Source organism: Mytilus californianus, unplaced genomic scaffold (assembly GCF_021869535.1).
Source record: "Mytilus californianus isolate M0D057914Y unplaced genomic scaffold, xbMytCali1.0.p SCAF_1, whole genome shotgun sequence".
In the NCBI taxonomy this organism is placed as follows: Eukaryota; Metazoa; Mollusca; class Bivalvia; order Mytilida; family Mytilidae; genus Mytilus; species Mytilus californianus.
Genome location: NW_026262581.1, coordinates 129,764,408 through 129,785,013, shown reverse-complemented (window position 1 = coordinate 129,785,013; position 20,606 = coordinate 129,764,408). Strand labels below are relative to the sequence as shown.

Genomic DNA, 20,606 nt, shown 5'->3' with positions numbered 1-20,606 from the left:
TTTTAGAAATTTATTTTCAACTTCGTAAGCGACCAAATATCCGGAACAGTGTTTGGTTTCTATGTGCAGTCAAAAAATGTTGTCCACTTTCATTTGAACTTGTCAAGAAAGGTACAGGTAAAGTGACATGTCAGCTTGGGTCAGTCTCGTTAATCAGAATGATCTGTCACTGCGATTAATAATGACAAATGTAATTAAGCAAAATTAAAATTTTGAAGGCCTCTCGAAACGGAATTCGTTTCCAAGTTGATATTGATAATGGAAGGTGAAAATCATAATGACAATGAAGTTACTTTAGAGATAAAGGATAAGATGGAAGATGTTAATCAGTTTGATTCAGTTTCTAATGTCGTATCACAACCAGATAAATCGAGGGACAATGCAAAATCTGTACTGAAAGACACCACTAATCTGTCCCATGTCAAGAAGCATGATATAGTTCCAAGTCTTGGAACACCAATCAAACTTAAGAAAATGAAAAAAGGTATATTTGTATCATATTCCCCTGATGCTGGATTTTTGGAGCGAAAATTTGTTGTAGAAACTATTAGGCAGTTAAAGGAGAACAACTTGGCAGAAGACATATGGTTTGACAAGGATGAAAAGAACACAGACAGTCCTTGTTGGTTTTCTATGAGAATGGAAGCTGTTGAAAAGTGTCGTGCAGCACTAATATTTCTATCAGACAGCTATTTTATGTGTCCAGTTTCAGTGTATGAAGGAAAAACATTATATGAAAGGAAGAAAGCATCACCAACATCAGTTGAAATATTCCCTGTTTTGTTTTCTTCAATGGAGAAAACAGAGTTACCTCGTGAATATTCTAGTATTTTAAAAAATCTTGTAGATTTGACTCAACAACATACTAAACTTAGTTTAGCAGAGAAAGCATCTGTTGTGATTGGTGCAGTGATGGAAAGTTTGGAGAAGTTTGCTACAATAAACACGCCACCTACACCCATCACACCACCTGATACTGAATTCAGTGGAGATTACAAAAAGAAGAAAATTTGTCAGTGGAGCCCAAGTGACTTGCAAGAATGGATTTTCAAGTTAGGTGTAAAAGAATTCTATCAGCAAAGCCTAGCAGAAAACATGGTTGATGGATTTTTGTTGATGTCCCTGACAGACCAAGACATGATAAACCACCTTGGAATTGACAGTCGTGTAGTACGTAAGAAGATAATGCAGCAGATTCTGCAGACACTTGATAAAGAACACCGCTCAGTAGACAACTGGCATCTTCGATCCAGAGCACAAAGATCAAAACCAGATGTCATATATCTGATTTATGACCCAACAGATGTGAGATTAGCACAAAATGTTAAAGCTGACTTGAAAAAGAAAAACTTGCAGGTAAGATATTGTTTATATACATGTTTGATATGTCAAGTCAATTTCTCATGTTCTATAGTTTATATGTCAAGTCAATTTCTATAGTTTGATATGTCAAGTCAAATTCTCATGTTCTATAGTTTAATATGTCAAGTCAATTTCTATAGTTTGATATGTCAAGTCAAATTCTCATGTTCTAATAGTTTAATATGTCAAGTCAATTTCTATAGTTTGATATGTCAAGTCAAATTCTCATGTTCTAATAGTTTGATATGTCAAGTCAATTTCTCATGTTCTATAGTTTGATATGTCAAGTCAATTTCTCATGTTCTATAGTTGATATGTCAAGTCAATTTCTCATGTTCTATAGTTTGATATGTCAAGTCAATTTCTCATCTTCTATAGTCATGATAGTTTGATATATGTAAACAACTATAGGTCACCATACAGCCTTCAACAATGAGCAAAACATTTACAGTTTAACTAGCTATAAAATGCCTGACAAGACAAAATGAAATAAAAACAACAGCCTTATTTATACTAAAAAAAATAAGTAGAAAACAAATATGGCAAGCAGCAGCCAAGGACAACCATTATGCATTATAGGTTTCTGACTGGGGATACCACATTATGAATGTTAAACATGTTGGTGAGCACTCAATCCTCCCCTAACATGCCTTACCTTAAGCTTGAACAATTGTGTTAGAGCACAGCATCAGAACCACCAAATGTGAAAATCAGTGGAAAAGGGTTCTATTCATACAGATTTCTCGAAATATTTTTTAGCCTGGTCCTGGTGGTCATTAGGACCACCAAGAAGACTTCAAATTTGGTGGTCCAAGTGTGAATTTTGTGGTCCCGTATTTGCAGAAAATACTTGCTATCAATAATTTCCATTGTAGGTACATGTATAGATAGGATTAGGCCAATTGCACAATAATTATATGGTTACCTATTAAAAATTGAAATACATTGTAATCAGAAGCTATCCAGACAGCCAAAAAAAACCAAAAAAAACCACCACAAACTTAAGGGGGAAATCACGTCCAATACTAATTCAAAATTGATGGACCTACCTGATTTTTGGTGCTCAGGACAGACAGAACTACCAGTTTTCGAGGACACTGCTCATCAGATCAACATAAAGCATTAAAAACAACATAAAAAAGACAAAATGTACCAATCTTAGAGTACTTACAGTTATTGAAAGCTTAAGTTCAAAGCCAATTTCAACTAATAATGAACAATGTTTTCCCAGACTAAAATATCAATTAGTGCACATCCAGTCTAAATGTAAATTTTGTAACACTATCTCATCACTGCTCATGTCTAACCACAAGAAATTACCAAAAATAACCATGATAACCATAGATTCATGTTACCAAAATAAACCATTGATAAATGTAAATTTTCTTAACACCAAAATATGACATAGTATGAAATTTTGAAATGAAAATTGAAAGTGTGTTCATGACAAAGGATACACATGATTATTTCAGATAGGTTCAACAAAGACATTGAAAGATAAAATGTCACAAAAATTAAATCAGAAAATTTAACAAGCCTGGAGTTAATACATGTAAACTTTTAAGCAGTAGTATTTTCCCCTGAATTTATCAATTGTGTATGTGTTGAAAATGACAATTATTTATGATCTTGCATACACATGTATTTTCAATTTGGAAATAATGTTTAAATTACACTGGTTATGCGTTATGTGTCCATATGTAATGCTTCTTTGATAAAAATTGAGTGGTCTTTATACAAGTAGTAAAAACTTTATTTCAAAGACATATTATGGAGTCATAACTTATAATCAGTTGAGCAATTGAGACATTTCAACTGCCTTGGTGGTCTCGTTGTAGTGTATTTGCCTTTAGTGTGGGAGGTTGTGGGTTCGAACCCCTCCTGGGTCTAACCAAAGACTTAAAAATTGGTATTTTCTGCTTCTCCCCTAAACACGCGGTAAGAGCAAAGAGTTGGAATAATATGTCCTGGTAAAGTGACATGTCTTCATGCAGACTGTTACCTTGAGAACTAGCACGGTAAAAATCCGGCTCATCATGTCTGTCTAGTACAAAGCAGGGTTAATATTCATATTACATTAACATGTCCTTAATTTGCTGCTGGACTTTAACAGCCATCTATCATCATCATCGTCTCGTACTGAATAAGAATATTAATTTGTTGTTGGACACTAAGCAGCCATCCATCATCATCATCAATTGAGACATTTCACTGTGTACATTCTTGTTGTAACGTAACTTGTTGCGGGGGACAAGGAAATACCGGGCGTCCATCCGTTTGTCCGTCCGTCCGGTCTTGTTAGCGCTCTCACCGGTACAATTCTTGCCAGAATTTTATAAAACTTACTATAGGTTAATATTAGCAATATCTCGGACAAGTTCTATAACGATCGACTTTTTTTAAAAGAGTTATGCCCCTTGGAAATATTAAATTTATGGAAAATGGCATCATTCGCGCTCTCACGGGTACAATTCTTGCTAGATTTTTATATAACTTGTGCTATAGGTTAATATCAGCAATATCATGGACAAGTTCAATAAAGGTGGACGATCGACTTTTTTTAAAAGAGTTATGCTCCTTGGAAATATAAAATATGTGTAATGTGGGGGACATTGCAACTCTTTTCTTTTATTTTATTAAAAATAGGTTAGATTGATTGATTAATTGTTGCTTGGTTAGTGTCTTAATATACAAATGTAGTTCAGAATAACCTTTAGTAATCATAATAATAATATCATTAGCCAAGTGCTTTCGGGGGAGATTTTTCATGACAATACACATACATGTAGTTCATAAATCCCTAGTGTAAATCTTGCGTAGTTAAAACCGAATAAGGCAAAAATTCCAGTTAGTGTCCACAAGCTATAATGTACATGTAAAACACTCAAAATAATACTATTTTTGTTGACATTGTTAAAAAAGAAATGTGTGCCAGTATTGAATGCGATATACATGTATTCAACAGTAAACCAGAGGCGGATTTAGAAGGTTTTTCAGGGGGCCTGGGCCCCCCCTTTTGAGGAAAAAATTTGGTTGATTACATAGGAAATCACTGAAGCATGACTGGAGCGGGCCCCCTCTTAGGCAGTCAGTGGGCCCCCACTTATGAAAATTTCTGGATCCGCCACTGTAAACCCAGACTTGGCACTGGTATTATTAATGACTGTTGAATATTCCACAATTTATTTATTCATTTAAGATTTCTTCCATTTTTTATTAACAGTCAACTGTTACACAACACTGTATATAAAAGATCTGTATCAGAATAAAAACATTCTCTCAGTCAAAGTTAAGTTTCTAATTCGATGTTATATGATCCCAACTTCTTCATTTTTAGTCCCCTACTGACGAAGTCAAAGTCAAAGGGGGCTTTAGATTTTCACTCCGTCTGTCTGTCTGTCCATACGTCAGTTGGGCAAATCAGTTTTCCACAATTGTTTTCTTCGTGCTAGAAGATATTGATTTGATATTTGGTGTATTGTTTTATCATGACAAATTACAGATCAAGTTCGAATTTTGTTCCGGTCTGATGATTTTGTGCAGAGTTATGGTCCTTGTACTAAGAAAATTCACTTAAATAATCAGTTTTTTTCTTCATGCTTGAAGATATTGACTTGATATTTGTTATATAGTTTAAACCATGACAATTTATAGATCAAGTTAGCATTTTGTTCCAGTACAATGAATTTTTAACCAGTAGGGGACTATGTATTGCCATGCAATACTCTCAGAATGCTTATTTCTCAAAATATAGGGTTATATTCAATAGCTTAAATCAATATCAATAAAGGTAGCCTATCTGTTTATTAATATAAATTTCATTTTGACACTGTAAATTAACATATATATAGCATTATTAAATATGACCTGTCAAACTTTTCAATGACAGATTTACCTGGTCAATTTAACACAAGTGAAAACAATTTATAAACCTTTCTTTGGTAATATTTAAAATTTTATTGAATTGAATATATGGATATTGACAAATGATTTGAACACAGTTTCAATGGATACATCTGACTAGTATGCATTGATTGTTTAAACATTTGACATGTTCAGGGATAACAAAAGTAAATATCTTTCTAATAAATTAAATGATCAGCAAATATATGCGTAAGAAAAACCTTTGACCTTAGAGTCAATATGATTTATGAGACATTATGCACCTCGAAAAACGCATGTACTACATGTACATATAGGTCACTTTATTGAAGTGGTTTATGATTTCTTAATTCATTATCCACCCTCCAACCAATTTGGTATCTAATGTTTGGTATCTAATGAGAGTAAACAGTTCTGGAAACATCTACAGGCCAAATGTTTACTTGGTTATAAAGTAAAAGTACCAGTTCATTTGGTGATCATATGAGTTTGTTTAGTCAGAAAATGTCAATTTTTATTTTGTTTATTATTTTTTTCCGAGGGGGGGGGTCTTTCAAAGAATTGCTCATCAAAACTTAACAGCTACCCCGGTAATTGGAAAAAAGATATTGAAAATAATCCTGTCATGTTAAATTTGTTAGATATTTAATATTTGTGAAAACCTGTTTAATTTATTTTTTGAAGGCATGTGTATATTTGTTCAAGCTAGTGAAAATTAGTAAAATTTTACTTTAGACAAATAGAAAATGCTATTGGACTTTTGGGTTTGATTGTCAAAAAGTTTGTGGCTCAGACTTTTATTTTTGATATACTTATGGCCTTCGGCTGTTTTGTGCTCTTTGGTTTGGTTGTTGTCTCTTTGACACATTCCGCGTTTCCATTCTCTATTTTATTTACATGTATATTGCTACAAGACACAAAGGGTTGAAATAATTAAATAAATCATTTCTATGTACATTGGATTAGGTATTTAACAACCTGAATTTGTGATAAGGTAGTAAATTTCATATCATTACTAAAGGTTTTATTGTCATTTAATAACTCTTTCTATTTTCTTTATTGATCAAGAACATATTATAGCAGGCATTACATATTATTTAGGTGTCTTAATCATTATTTGGTTGATTTAGAAACTATTTGAATAAAATAATTTACAGAACCATAGCATACATTTTTACCTTTAGATCATAGACATCCCTCTTTGTCAATATCAAGAAAAATATCTTTGTCAATATCAAGAAAAATATCCAGATATGAAGCATACTTTCTGATTTTAGTAGTATCCATAATTTCAAGTATCTAATGAGAGTAAACAGTTTTGGAAGCATCTACAGGCCAAATGTATATACTTTGATATATGAGATGCAAGCACTCACTGAAATGTGGGTTATCATGTGACAGGACGTCATCAATATATCTGAAAGTGAGATTATAAACTTAGCAAGAGGCTTTTTCTTTTTGTCCTTGAGTTTTTTTTCTGAATTCTGCTTCATAAGAGTACAAAAATAAGTCAACCAGTAGGGTCAACAATTAGTACCCATTAGAATACTGAATGTACCGATATGTTGAAATATCAATTGTTCAAACTCACCAAATGTGATATTGATAAAAAAAATCCAGCATTTTGATGATATGGTCTGTATTCTGTTTGTTGCCATTATCTCTATTTTTTGTAATAAGATTAAAGGTAATTGAAAATATTTTTTAGAGTCTTGTCTTAGTATAAAAGTATAAATGTTGAAATTCATAAATTTTGAACAGGTTATTCACCATGACAGTTTGAAGCTTGGTAAATCAAAAGAAGAGTTTCTACAGATAAATGGTCCACACATGGCTACAGCAACCCATGTAATAGTTATCCTGACAGATGCTGCAACATTGTCACCTTTTGTTTTCCATGAAGTGTTGTTTGCTGATTGGCTTGGCAAGAAAATAGTCACCGCCATGTTTAAAAATGTTTGGCCTGGTCTTCGACCATCACTTAAAGCTATACTAGGTAAGTATAGATGTATATCACTGAATTTTCCATTACAAACTTGTATTGTATAATACAACACAACGAAGGTGAGGTAACTAATTATGAGATGATATTACAAAAGACACTACATTTAATGTAACTCGAATAATTCAAGCCCTTACCGTCTCTGATTCTCTCCACCTTTCGAGTAGTTAATGTAGTGATCGATAGGGAGCGTAATATAACGACTGGATTATTCGGGTTACATTTAATGTATATATTTTCAGTCATACTTATAAAACTTTTTTGGAATAGACATACTAGAACACATCCGCGACATTGCAGTTCTGTGACTGAATTAAAGTACCTACGCCTTATTTTCAGCCTGGATTTTTAGTATTCGTATTGTCATTTGATAAAGTCATGCTGATTATAAGGTCCACAGTTTTCTCTGCTTTCAAAAACTTTTTTGTTTGAATCCGTCCTGGTTTTCTTACTACAGCCGGAAACTACTTGTAGATATATTTTTTGGTCAATGATTGAATTTAGTAGTGTCAATCCCTGTATAATGATGAAGTTCAGGTGTGATAATGACCCATGTATACAGCAAATCCCCAAAACTCGTTTGGTAGTGTGCCTGACAGAGGCGGAACATACAGATTAGGTAACAGGTACTAGTGGTATCAGTATTGGATTTGACCTGGAACTTGTTGATTATTTGTGATATTATTTGGATAACAAAATGGAATGGTGCAATTTTTAATCAACACTATTGTCCTTTATTAGTTATATATGAAGTTGAATTCTTTGATTCATTGTTTTTACGTCATGCCGGCTAATGAATTGAATCTTGTTATTTTAGTAGTATAGATAGGTTCCTTTAACTTGAAATTACTAGGTTCCTTTAACTTGAAATTACTAGGTTCCTTTAACTTGAAATTACATTCAGGAAACCATAAGTTTTTAATAGAAAAAAAAAAGTTTTCATTTCTGCACAGTTTTAGTGCTTTTAATAGCCCAAAATAGAAGGTCATAATTTTTCTTTGGTATGTAGAACGATTTTCAGGTGTACATGTCTGTCTGGTAGGGTTCATTTGATCCTGACCTCATTTTCATGATTCATTGGTCAATGTTAAGTTTTGTGGTAAGGTCTGTTTCATAGATACAATCAGCAAAAGGTCAACTTCATTGAATGTATAGAATGATTGTATGGTGTACATGTCCATCTGGCAGTTTCATCTGACCTTGACCTAATTTTTATGGTTCAGTGGTCAATGATAAGTTTTTGTGATTAGGTATGTTTCTCAGATACTATAAGCAATACATGTAGGTTAAATATTTTTGGTGTATGGAATGATTATAACGTGTACCTGTCATTATGGCAGGGTTCATCTAACCTTGACCCCATATACATGGATCATTGCTAATGTTGAATTTATATGATACTTGCATAAATCCTATATCTGAAAGACTTGTAAATAAATTCAATTGTAATCAATAAAGCAGGTGAGATATTTGCACTCTTGTTTATCTATAAACATAAATAAGTTATCCCTTTTTAGACAAAAAACTGTGCTAATGTACCATTTCATCTGTGCCCCTCTGTCCTTAAATTCTTGCTGGAACACTGAATATTAGTAAGTAGAAATCAAGTGTAGGAATTTATCTTCACAGGGAATTAAGGTTTATTCCTTTTTTTAGCAAATCTTTAGATGTTTTGATTTGAAACACAAGATAAAATTTCTGTGTAAAAAGTGACATTTCAAGAAGTAAATTTCTTTTGGATATTAAAACAAGAAGATGTGGTATGATTGCCAAATAGACAACTCTCCACAAGAGACCAAATGACACAGAAATTAACAACTATAGGTCACCGTACGGCCTTCAACAATGAGCAAAGCCCATACTGCATAGTCAGCTATAAAAGATCCCGAAAAGACAAATGTAAAACCATTTAAACGAGAAAACTAACGGCTTGATTTATGTACAAATAATGAATGAAAAACAAATATGATATACAGCAACAAACGACAACCACTGAGTTACAGACTCCTGACTTGGGACAGGCACATACATACAGAATGTGGCGGGGTTAAACATGTTAGTGTGCACCAAACCCTCCCCCTAACCTGGGACAGTGGTGTAACAGTACAACATATGATCAAACTATAAAAATCAGTTGAAAAGGGCTTAACTCATCAGATAGATTCAAAGCAAAAACAAGTAACAAAAACACAGAGTGGACGTGGCAGGGTAATTATACATCCCTACAACAAAAAGACACTAAGAACAGATCTGAGAGTACTCACAGTTACTGACAGCTAGTTCAAAGCCAATTACTAAGTTGAAAAACTTGTGTCGAATCCATTTGTCCTTTTTGTTATATTAAATATGTTTAAACAAAAAAAGTGACATTAAATGCAAAATAATTTCAAAAATATTATTCTGGAAATGACTTTTTGTTTACACTGTAAATTTTTTGTTCTCAACTGTTATATTTTAGCAGAAAAAACATTATTTTGTACCAAATTAGGGACATTGGATGTCGATGGGTCTTTTATTTGTTGAAAATATGATAATGATATATGTTTAGTGCTTTTGATAGATTAGATGTAAAAGACATACAATAAATGTAAAGATTGTTGTTATCAAGGGAAAGCAGAAGTATGATTGAAATAAGGAATATTTCATTAACAATAATGTTACTTTAATAACCAGATTTAAATGTCCATTTATGTGAACTCAAATAACAATGTACCATGTCCATACTTTTCACTAAACATTTAATTTGTAATTAACACCCAGTTCTTCAACTATTTTCCTTTCATTAAAGTTTTCTTTGAATGTGATTAAAAATCCCTGTTCAAGTAGGTGAAAAACATTGAATTACGTACTTGTGTTTAAATCTACTTGATGATTTACAATAATATTATAAGACTAAGTAAAAGTGATTATTTTAGATAATAGATATTATTATCTAAATGTCTTTGAATAAATATAAAGATGTATTACGGTTTATTTCACCTAGATACATGTACAACTGAATAAATGTATCTTCAGTAATACTTGATGAATAGTTATACAAATTTAAGAATGCAAGACGATATTTACATAGAAAGAGAACTAAACTGAACTAAACAAACTTTTTCAGATCATTGCCTCAAAATTCAATACCTTGAAGCCTTTTTGATATCTTTTGTATAGGGGGCATTATGTTTTTCGGTCTGTGCATCCTTTCATCCGTTCGTCCGTGCGTCCTTCTGTCCTGCTTCAGGTTAAAGTTTTTGGTCGCTTCAGGTTAAAATTTTTGGTCAAGGTAGTTTTTGATGAAGTTGAAGTCCAATCAACTTGAAACTTAGTACACATGTTCCCTATGATATGATCTTTCTAATTTTAATGCCAAATTAAGAGTTTTGACCCCAATTTCACGGTCCACTGAACATAGAAAAGGATAGTGCGAGTGGGCCATCCTAGTACTATGGACACATTCTTGTTTGTCTTGTATGTCGTGAAGGCGAGACATAGAGATCATACATTCCGGCATAAGTGTTGTCAACATAAGGTTTCGTCTGTGATAACAAAAAATTTGGACAGAAGATTCTTCATTATGAAGAAACAGCATCCAGAACAAAATTTTTAGATATAGTATTTTCACATATTTTACTGTTAAACATGTTAAATGGACTGAAATTTTTGCACTAACATTAAGATACAGGTTTGGGTTAAAGGTTTATTAAGATTTCAATATTTTTTTTGAACCTTCATTGCATTTAATGAAACCAGAAATAGAGCTGTTTCATGAACATGAGACAGCATCTGTAATTTTGAAAATATTTTTCTTTTCATTTTTCCATATTCAGCTGAAAGAATAAGGTTTTCTTACCAAACTGTGAAATAGATGGAAATACACCCAGACTCATATTTTAAGACAATTGTTTAATTATTCTCATTATAAAAGTTTTTAAAAAATCTTGAGATCGATGGTTTCCAAGATCTTTAGGAAAATCAATGATATCGTGTATAATATTGATCATGAGATTTAATTTGGCATGTCTAGCTGTAATTATGGAGATGTTTTCTTGTTATTTATAGATGATTGTCCTGTAAATGATTATCTCTATAAAACTTTATTGTAATCGATAACAATTTAGATATTATAATGATTTGTTTTGTTTGTAATTACAGGTGATTGTCCAGCCATTGATTTTGAAACCAAGATGTACAATGAGAGCTTAGATGTACTTGAGCACCATATTAAGCCTTTAAGGAGAGTTCCTGGAGTTGTACTGGAGCAGTCTTATCTCAATAAGATGTCAGATGGACTCAAACCATTAGAAAGTCTGGCTTTAGTTAAAAGTATGTTTATGTAATGAATGATACGATTGTTTTAAAGTTACAGTACATTTACTTTATCAGATGTCAGTAAATCAAATGTCATGAATAAAGTAGCAGAGTCATGGATCTTTAAAAATGTTAAATTTACGTGATACTTGTATTAAAACCTTTATTTTTTAAAATTCCAACATAAAATCAATGGTCAGTAAAGCAGGTGAGACATTTCACTATGTGCCTCAATGAAATTAGTCTCATATACTTTAGTTTAAATCAAACTCTTGTAAATCTTTGGTGAAGAAGTTTCCTTTTCAAAAGCATTCCTCCTTTAGGAAAGTACACATAACTAAAGCAGTATAAAAATATGTTTAAACAAAATATTGTTTCTTGTTTGAAATGTTTTACATTTGTCATTTCGGGGCCTTTTATAACTGACTATGCGGTGTGGGTTTTGCTCATTGTTGAAGGTCGTATGGTGACCTATAGTTGTTAATTTCTGTGTCATTTGGTCTCTTGTGGAGAGTTGTCTCATTGGCAATCACACCACATCTTCTTATTTTTATATTTACATATACAATTATGACTAGGGTGAGATTTAAACACATAATATATACACAAACTTGTCAAAACTTTTACTGAATTTTATCATCGTTACAAGGACATCATTTGTAAATATTAATCAACATGCAGACATCTTATACGTTCAGATATTTCACATCCCATCTTTTATGATAATATTCTATACAAGGCACAAGAATGTCGTCATTCACCTCAAAAGCTAACCAAACCTTTAAACAGACTTATTCAGAAGGGATATAGTTACAATACTGTTGTCAAGTCATTAAAGATGGCATTTTTTAGAATAATTCACTCGTAGGGTATTTGCATTGGAAGTAAACACATTTATTCTAAAAGTTTTTGGCATGATACAGGTTATGTTCTTCTCATATAATTTATGATAGCATGATACTAAACCCCTAACGGGAGGGATTGTGCTTGATTTTAAGTATATGATGAAGACATAATCTTTCGATCAGGTAAATTGAGGTCTGGAGCTGGCATGTCAGTAACTGCTAGGAGTCCTTTGTTAATTTATGTTGATCATTGTCATTAATTTTGCTTAGTTTCTTCTGTTACCTATTCTAATAATGGACTTCTTTAAAACTGAGTTTTTACTGTGCGTGTTGCTGTGTGTTTGTTTATTCCATATATATTGGCTAGAGGTATAAGGGAGGGTTGATATCTTACAAAACATGTTTAACCCCGCCAAATTTATGTGCCTGTCCCAATTCAGGAACCTCTAGCCGTTGTTAGTCTTGTGTGTTTTTTTAATTTTAGTTCATTTATATGTTTCAGAGTTTAGTGTGGCGTCCAATGCGCTGAACTAATAATTATATATTATGGTTTAGGGGCCAACTGAAGCCTGCCTCAGGGCGCAGAATTTTCTCGCTGCGTTGAAGACCCATTGGCAGTCGGGCTGTTTTCTGTTCTTTGGTCGGATTGTTGTCTCTTTGACACATTCCCTGTTTCCATTCTTAATTCTAATATTATTATTTTAGGAAAACAAAGTAAAATTATTAAGAGAAAATTGAAATCAAAATCTAATAGTTGTTCTTTCAGATGGTGTTACCAATGTAACAAAGGAAGATGGAGACCCACAAGTGTTCATAAGTTATCAATGGGACATGCAGGGAAAAGTAGAGGACATTAAAAACATGCTGGAACATAATGGCCTTCAGTGTTGGGCAGATATCAACATCAACCATCCACCAAGGGGAACCAGTAGCAAAAGTTCACGTAGTAGTGTGACCCATCAACTTGATTCTGGTCTGGAAACATTACAGAGTCAAATCCAGAGAAATATGAAAGCTGCTTCAGTAGTTTTAACCTGTCTCACACCAAAATACCTCCAAAGTGATAACTGTAAGAAAGATTTGACATTAGCTGAAACATTTCACAAACCAATTGTACCAGTCTTACTCCGATTCTCTCCCCTTGAAAGTGCTCCAGATCAAGTGCGAAAACTTTTGGCTCGTTATAGTTACATAGATCTTAGTAATGATCGGTTATACAAACAAAACATTCCGATTGTGCTGGAGAAAGTCAAAAAGTTAGCAACTCATAGAGGTTACAGCTAGTACAAACATTGTAAAAAAAATCATCATACAAAAGCTACAAAATCATGTGCCATCATGTATAAAAAAGACTAAATGTTGTTTGTAATCTTTCACTATTATATTTATCATATTAAGACATGTGTTCTTTAGATATAGATCTGTGTTAATTGTATTAATTTAGCAGAGAATTCCTGGATATGAAACATAATTCACTGAAAAGATATTAAATCTAGTTAGATCTTTCTTTCAGTTGTAGAGTATAAACAATAAGTGTTTCCCAAGTTCAGTCATTTCAATTGGCAGTTTTGATTGTGTTATTTTGTGTATTATGTTAATGCTGCTAGTGTTTAACAGTAGAAATATTTATTTATATTTGTATAAATGGTCAATACTTTAGAATGTTATTTGTAAGAATTACTTAAGATTGGTTTAAACTTTCACCAAAACAATGACAGTGAATGTACCATATAGACTATAGATCTGTTTTTTTAGTTAACAACTCAGGTTAATCAGATGGCTTGAAATTATTCATTTTTTTGTGTGAATTATAATCATTGTCATTCATCATATCAAAACTTCTGCAATGTGTTCAAAACTAAATTAAGTATTACTGCAATTAGATAAAAAACAGTTCTCCTTTCCTCAGTGAAATTTGTTTTCATTTTATAATGATAATGTTCTGAATAAAGTGTGTCAAAACAATGTCCAAGAAGAAAAATATATGATGCTAATTAAATGTTCTGATGTTACTTTATAATGAATAAGATACAATAGATTGGACTGGTTACTCAAGATTTTCTGTTATAGTATGTTTTTAAGTTAGGTTACATTTTATTGGTTATTTCCCATATTTAGTAGTTTACAGTGCATTCTATACAGTTTATTGTTTTTGATAGCAAAGCAAGAAATAGATAGTAATGTTTGATTAGTTGAATATAAAATTATGCTGATTTTGCCTTTACATGTTTACATTGCAATTGCCTGATGTAGCCAAACTGGCAAAAATGAAACTGAACATTTAATTAAGTTTCCTTGAGCAATTTTCTGCTGTCAAACTTTTCAAAGTTTTTAATATTTGCCAAAAGAATAAAACAGTGTTTGAAAAACAAAGTTGTATTTTATAAAGTAAGTATTAACTCTTCGATCCCTTCTCCCATAAAAAAAAATTAAAAATCAGCACAACAACTGTTCGCATTTTTAAGTAAACTCAGCCAAAGTTGGTGTTTGGGGAGGGAATTCGTATAGAATTACAATTATCAGAACATAAAACTACTCAAAAACTTCTCCTGCTGATGTTTTTGTAAACAGAAAATAGATAACTGAATGTTTGCCTTGTTACGAAGCTGATTGTGCTTTAATGTTTCTAATGGAATCATACATATTTGTATTTTTAAATATATTTTTATATAAAACTGATAATAACAACCATTTTCAATTCTGTGATATTTTTTGTTTTTTACTGTGATTTGTCCACAAGTTGTGTTGTATTACCTCAAAGCTTTATATATTTTTATGTTGTGTTTATATGTTATACCTATTGTTTAAGGGGTGGGGACAATTCAAATGGGTTACATAATGGTACAATGTTAATGTTGAATGAGCAATGGTTACAACTGTGTTTTATTTTTGTCTTTTTTTTGTCAGTATGCTTTTGCTTATTTTAATTTGCAATTGCATAAAATGTGTTAAATATTCCCCACATGAATAGTTTTACAAATCAGCACAACTAATGTGAAGGGTGTTCTTACCATTTGTTGCAGGAATTTTAGTCCCTCCAGAAAATTTTATGCAAACAAAACCTGTGAAAATATCAACGTTTACTGAAGGTAGAAAAGAAAAGGTCTGTCATTTTGAGATAACACAGGGGACATAGGTCATACATAGTTTTGCTAGATTAACATTTGTACTAAAGGTCAGAATACTTCCTCAAACAACAAAAGATGGCATAAATAAATTGTTTAATAGTATATGTTAGCAAGTGGAGAAACACATTTTGAATCATTTAAATGTTTAGTCACAATAGAATGGCAATACATAATTTACAAATGCAAAAGAAAAAAATTACACATAAGAACCATAATACTTGTAGATTATCGTTTGTCATCTCAACGTGATTGATTTTCTTGCTTGAGCCGGTACAGCGAAAGTGAGAAAAGCAATTGAGTTGAGATGAAATCTGTTTATCGCTATTTTACCTATGACGACGTTGTAAATTTCATTGACAACTGCATGTGCGCCCTTAGTTTCTAGCGATAATTTTTCGTATCACTCTACTGTGCTGAGAAAGGAAATTATCAGTCAGTAAGATCAAAGGAAAATTTCGTAAAATAGCGATAATTAATATTAAATGCATGTTTATCTGAGTTTATAAAAACAAATTTAGTTGTCCTTAAAATTTAAACAAAACAACAAAAATCTTTTACTTTTTATCCAAACTTTCTTTTAAAAAAAGAGCATGGTTACCTGTTTTAAATTAAAGATTATTATTTAAGATCAAACTTAGGCTTCAAACATATTTTTTTATGAAATTGTAATCCAATACAGAACTGTGTTCATTGAATTCTTTGTGTCTTAATTTATAGGGCTGTTCTATAAACATACATGAGACCCAGGAGGGAAGACAATTTGAAATGGCCACTATTGGTGGGTGTGAAATATTATGTTATACATACATGCATAAGTTTAAAATGTATGAAGGTCTCATAAATTAATTCTGTTGGTGGCTTCCTTGTGTTCCATGTATGTTTTAAAGGAACAGCCATGAGTTACTTATGAATAAATAACCACATTTTATTATGCATTAATCATTCCTCAGTATAAATTAATATTTCACAGAAAAATAAATAAGAACATGTCTACTCTACAAGAAATAACGTAAGTAAGACAAGACTTTGACTGACAATTATTTACAAAGACGATAGAAATTAGTCGAATTTTGTCAATTCTTTAATAAAACAAGTTAAATAGAATAAGCTTGATTTTTCATACATAGAATACATATGTTTTAATATGTCATACATCAGATTTAATCATTTTTCGCCTATAATTTTTGTTATTGTATCAGATCAGTGCTCGAAATATAAAGATGTGTACATCATAATTGAAAATATGAGCTCTATATCAGTAGTACATATCTAGTCTTGTAAGACAAAGTATTTCATTCTATTTAAAGCATTTCACATTCCAGAAATTTATATTTCTGAATTTTAAAGTTTTGTCAGTTGAACTCGCATCATTTAGTTTTAACCCATTAAAATACCTGTGTCAATGTTTCATATGATAGACTCTTTACATTATATATTAAAAACGAGCTAACTCTGTGTAATCATATCATTTTATAATTATAAAAAGAGTATTCTAAAATAAATGAAAATTGCCAAAATAAAACACCATAGTGCCTCAGAAGGTAAAAATATCTTTTTTGTAATAATCAAGTTGCCAAAATGGTAAAAAAAAATTAAATTGGGTAAAAATAATGCGTGGTTAGTTTGAAATTATTTATTGATTGAATCATCAGAAACCTGTTGTAAGTGAAATATAAAATGGTTCAAGTAATTAATTGTTTTCAAATTTGTTCAGATGGTACATTGTTTTTGCAATTTGGGTTAAATATAATAAAAAGGTGATGTCTCAGATTTTCAATATAACTTCAAAATGTTTAACTTGTACTAAAAACTGAAATTATGCAGTTATATCTTTATTCTTTTGCTGTGAAAAACAAAGTAGAATTATGATTTGTCAGTTAAGCAGCATTACAATTTTATGCTAATTTCAAAGTTTTGGAGTATATTTTTTTCATCAATAAATTTGAATAATGTATACACTAAAATTAAAGTTTTGTTACCTTATTATTATCTTGCATCATTTAGAACAGAAACTTTTCTGGCAACAACATGTCAATTTGTAAGAAAGAAGATATGTGGTCTGCTTGGAAGAATAAGGATTTCAGGAACATTTTTGAGAACATTTTCACCATACATGTATTACATGCATTCAATACAGTTGTGTGTCTATTTTAAGAATCTTTCTTTAATGGTTTCAAAGAATGGAAAACAAATTATCTATCCATTTTTAGTGTTCTAGTTAAATATATGTTGGAGCTTACATAAATCTGTGACTTTTCCAATTTACTGGTTCTTAGCCTATCAGTAAAACTATCTGTTTCATGTATGACAATTTTGAAGCATGGAGAAAATATGCTACAGTAGTTTGTTCAAAAGGTTTGGATTTTTACATATTCTTATTATTGCCTTTAAACTGTAGAATGTTATGATATGTCATTGTATCCTACAGTATTAAAACCTCAGGCCAAAACAGCATTGTTGAATGTCAACAATGAATAAAACCACTTATTTATTTTTAGCATTTTTTTTTATGGTTCTGAAATATTTGTTATATATATTATATTGTTTTTCGTACTAACTTTAAATATTATTTAAAATTGGAATACTTAAGTCATATTTTTCTCTTTCATTAGCTATCAAATTACAAAAAAAATCCTTTTTGAGAAACTGTTAAGTTTGGTAAAAATCTGTCAGAAGCGAGACATAGTGATCCTACATTCTTGGGGAGGCTGTGTTTAATACTAGTAAAACCTCAATGGAACTTTATGACACTCAGAAGAAGCTTTTTTATGACCAAATTACAGTATCCAGAGCTAAATTTTGAAAAAAATATTGTTTTCATTTCCAGTATTTTATTGATACTTTGTCTTTTCAGTTACATTTTACATACAGTCTCAGATTAAATTTTTTAGATATCAATAACTTTGTCAAACCTTCACAAAAGTTCAAATTTAAAAAAATCATATTTTACTGATAAAAGGCTTTAGTTTTTGACTGTAGATATTGCACTTTTACACCAACAGCAGCAATTGCAGGCAAGATAGGAGTTGATGGAACCCTTTACAAATTGTTGTCATAAGATTTATTGTTATTGATCTGACTGATGGGTTAAAGCAGATTATTGTTATTGATCTGACTGATGGGTTAAAGCAGATTATTGTTATTGATCTGACTGATGGGTTAAAGCAGATTATTTACTTTATAAAAATAATTCCAATTATAAATAATACCTAATTTTATTATATGTTAATTGTTATATGTTTTGATCTCTTCTTGCTGATTGTGTTATGATTTTGTGGAGTTTCTGCTCCTGTCAAAGCTGCCAGTCATGTCCATCGTGTAAATACATGTATATATTTATACCAGAGTGTTAAGTGTGAAGGTTACAGGTGTGTACACAGTGTGGAACACATAATTTATGTTTTCTTGGAAAAGGGGAGTTATTTTGTTCATAATATTCAGAGCATACTTTTTAGAGTATTGATTTAACAAATTTCTTTTCTTGAAAAAGTTTTTTGCCTGCATTATCACTGTTGTTAAAGACAACAAGACAACATTTGTCCAAAATTTACATAAAATTGAAAAATAATATTTAAAAATCACCAAAACAAACTATTGCGAAAGGAATGAAACCTTTTCCCAGAATCAGTTCCTTTTTGTTGCATTATTCAAAAAAATTTGCAAGTTTACCTGTCCCATTTTATAAATACAGTAGCTATTGGTCTCTGTGGTATTTATTCAATTGGACATATAAATTTCTTCTTGAAAAGCCAACAAGTAATTGATTTATTAAGCTGGACAAAAAATGTAATCTTAGTGCTGAAAATGCATGAACCAGTACTGAATGATAATAAGATTTTTAATTACAAACAAATTAACTGTGGTGGTGCATTTCTTTTGTTGTTAAGTATTTTTTTTGTCACATAATTTAAGCGATAGTTCTCTTTTACATATTTTTTTTTAATTTCAATCTGAAAATAATTTCTGTAAGAATTTGATATTCCCTTGACAACAATATTAAGGAAACCAAGTTACAATGTTTATGATGGCCACAGGTAGATATTTTGAATGTTGGATATCAAAATAAAAAATGTAATATGATAAATATTGTTACATATTGACTTTAAACTGTAATCTACTTATTGGATACAACTTTCTAAGGTTGTCATCTGGAGCCTAAATTATTCAGTCATGATCATACTTTTATTGTAGTACCTTGTTCTTTTTAGTGAGCCCATGCTTTATGATCGTATGGATAGATACCTTAACAAACATAGTTGTTTCCATCCTTTTATTTTGGTCTCTGGTGAGCAACACTACCAAGGTAAAATAAACTCGACTAAAATGTCATTATCTCCATGTAAAAATATCTTTGCCATTTTTTTTTAACTGCAATTATAAAATAAAGAAGACAATTTAAGAATGCACCCAAATACACAGATTTGTATATTTTGACAGAAGTAATTTGTCTGTTTGCTTCATTTATAGTTTGTAATCACTGTCACCAAATTTTAATTCAGTGAATAACATACATTATCTGATTTTGGGTAAAGATCTTTAAAATATCTGCCAGGAATTATTTCCATCATATTTTAAGAATATGTTTTGTTTCTGCTGTAATCCATGCAATACCAATCTTTACATTCTGTTATTTATTCTAGATGGAATATTTTTTTGTTATGGAACAAAATAAATGGAAAAATGATGACTTAGCATTTGTTCATTATTTACTGAAAACCCCTTTTAGCTCACCTGACCCACACGACCAAGTGAGCTTTTCTCATCATGTCTTTATCCGTAGTCCTTTAACTTTTACGAAAATCTTCTGTGAAAACACTGCTAAGTTTAATCAAACTTGACCACAATCATCGTTATGGGTATCTAGTAAAAAATGTGTCCGTTGACCAAGCATGTCATCCAACATGGCTACAAATAGAACATAGGAGTAAAATAAGAGTTGTCTATTATCTTAAAAACCGCTAAATATAGAAAAAATTTGACAGGGCATAAAATTTCAGAATGTTGGGATTACCTTTTGTCCATTAAATCAAAACTGTCAGGTGACTTCTTATAGGAGTTGTTGGCCTTAAATGAATTTTCACCAGTTTTTTA

General features: G+C 31.2%; 2 protein-coding genes across 3 annotated transcripts in view; both read left to right on the top strand.

The window, feature by feature from the left end:
- LOC127713229 (structural maintenance of chromosomes protein 6-like) overlaps positions 1-20,606 on the top strand; it is a 396,756-nt gene that overhangs the window by 89,884 nt on the left and 286,266 nt on the right. The gene's annotated exons all lie outside the window — the stretch shown is intronic.
- Positions 40-20,202, top strand: LOC127713471 (uncharacterized). Of its 2 annotated transcripts, none has more exons than XM_052219788.1 (4): positions 40-1,356; positions 7,006-7,240; positions 11,387-11,557; positions 13,154-20,202. In XM_052219788.1, exons 1-4 carry the CDS (start codon positions 259-261, stop codon positions 13,669-13,671), a joined length of 2,022 nt encoding a protein of 673 aa, XP_052075748.1. In that variant the 5' UTR covers positions 40-258; the 3' UTR covers positions 13,672-20,202. The 2 variants fall into 2 exon arrangements, with proteins under 2 accessions (XP_052075748.1, XP_052075747.1); XM_052219787.1 differs by having other exon boundaries at positions 13,142-20,202.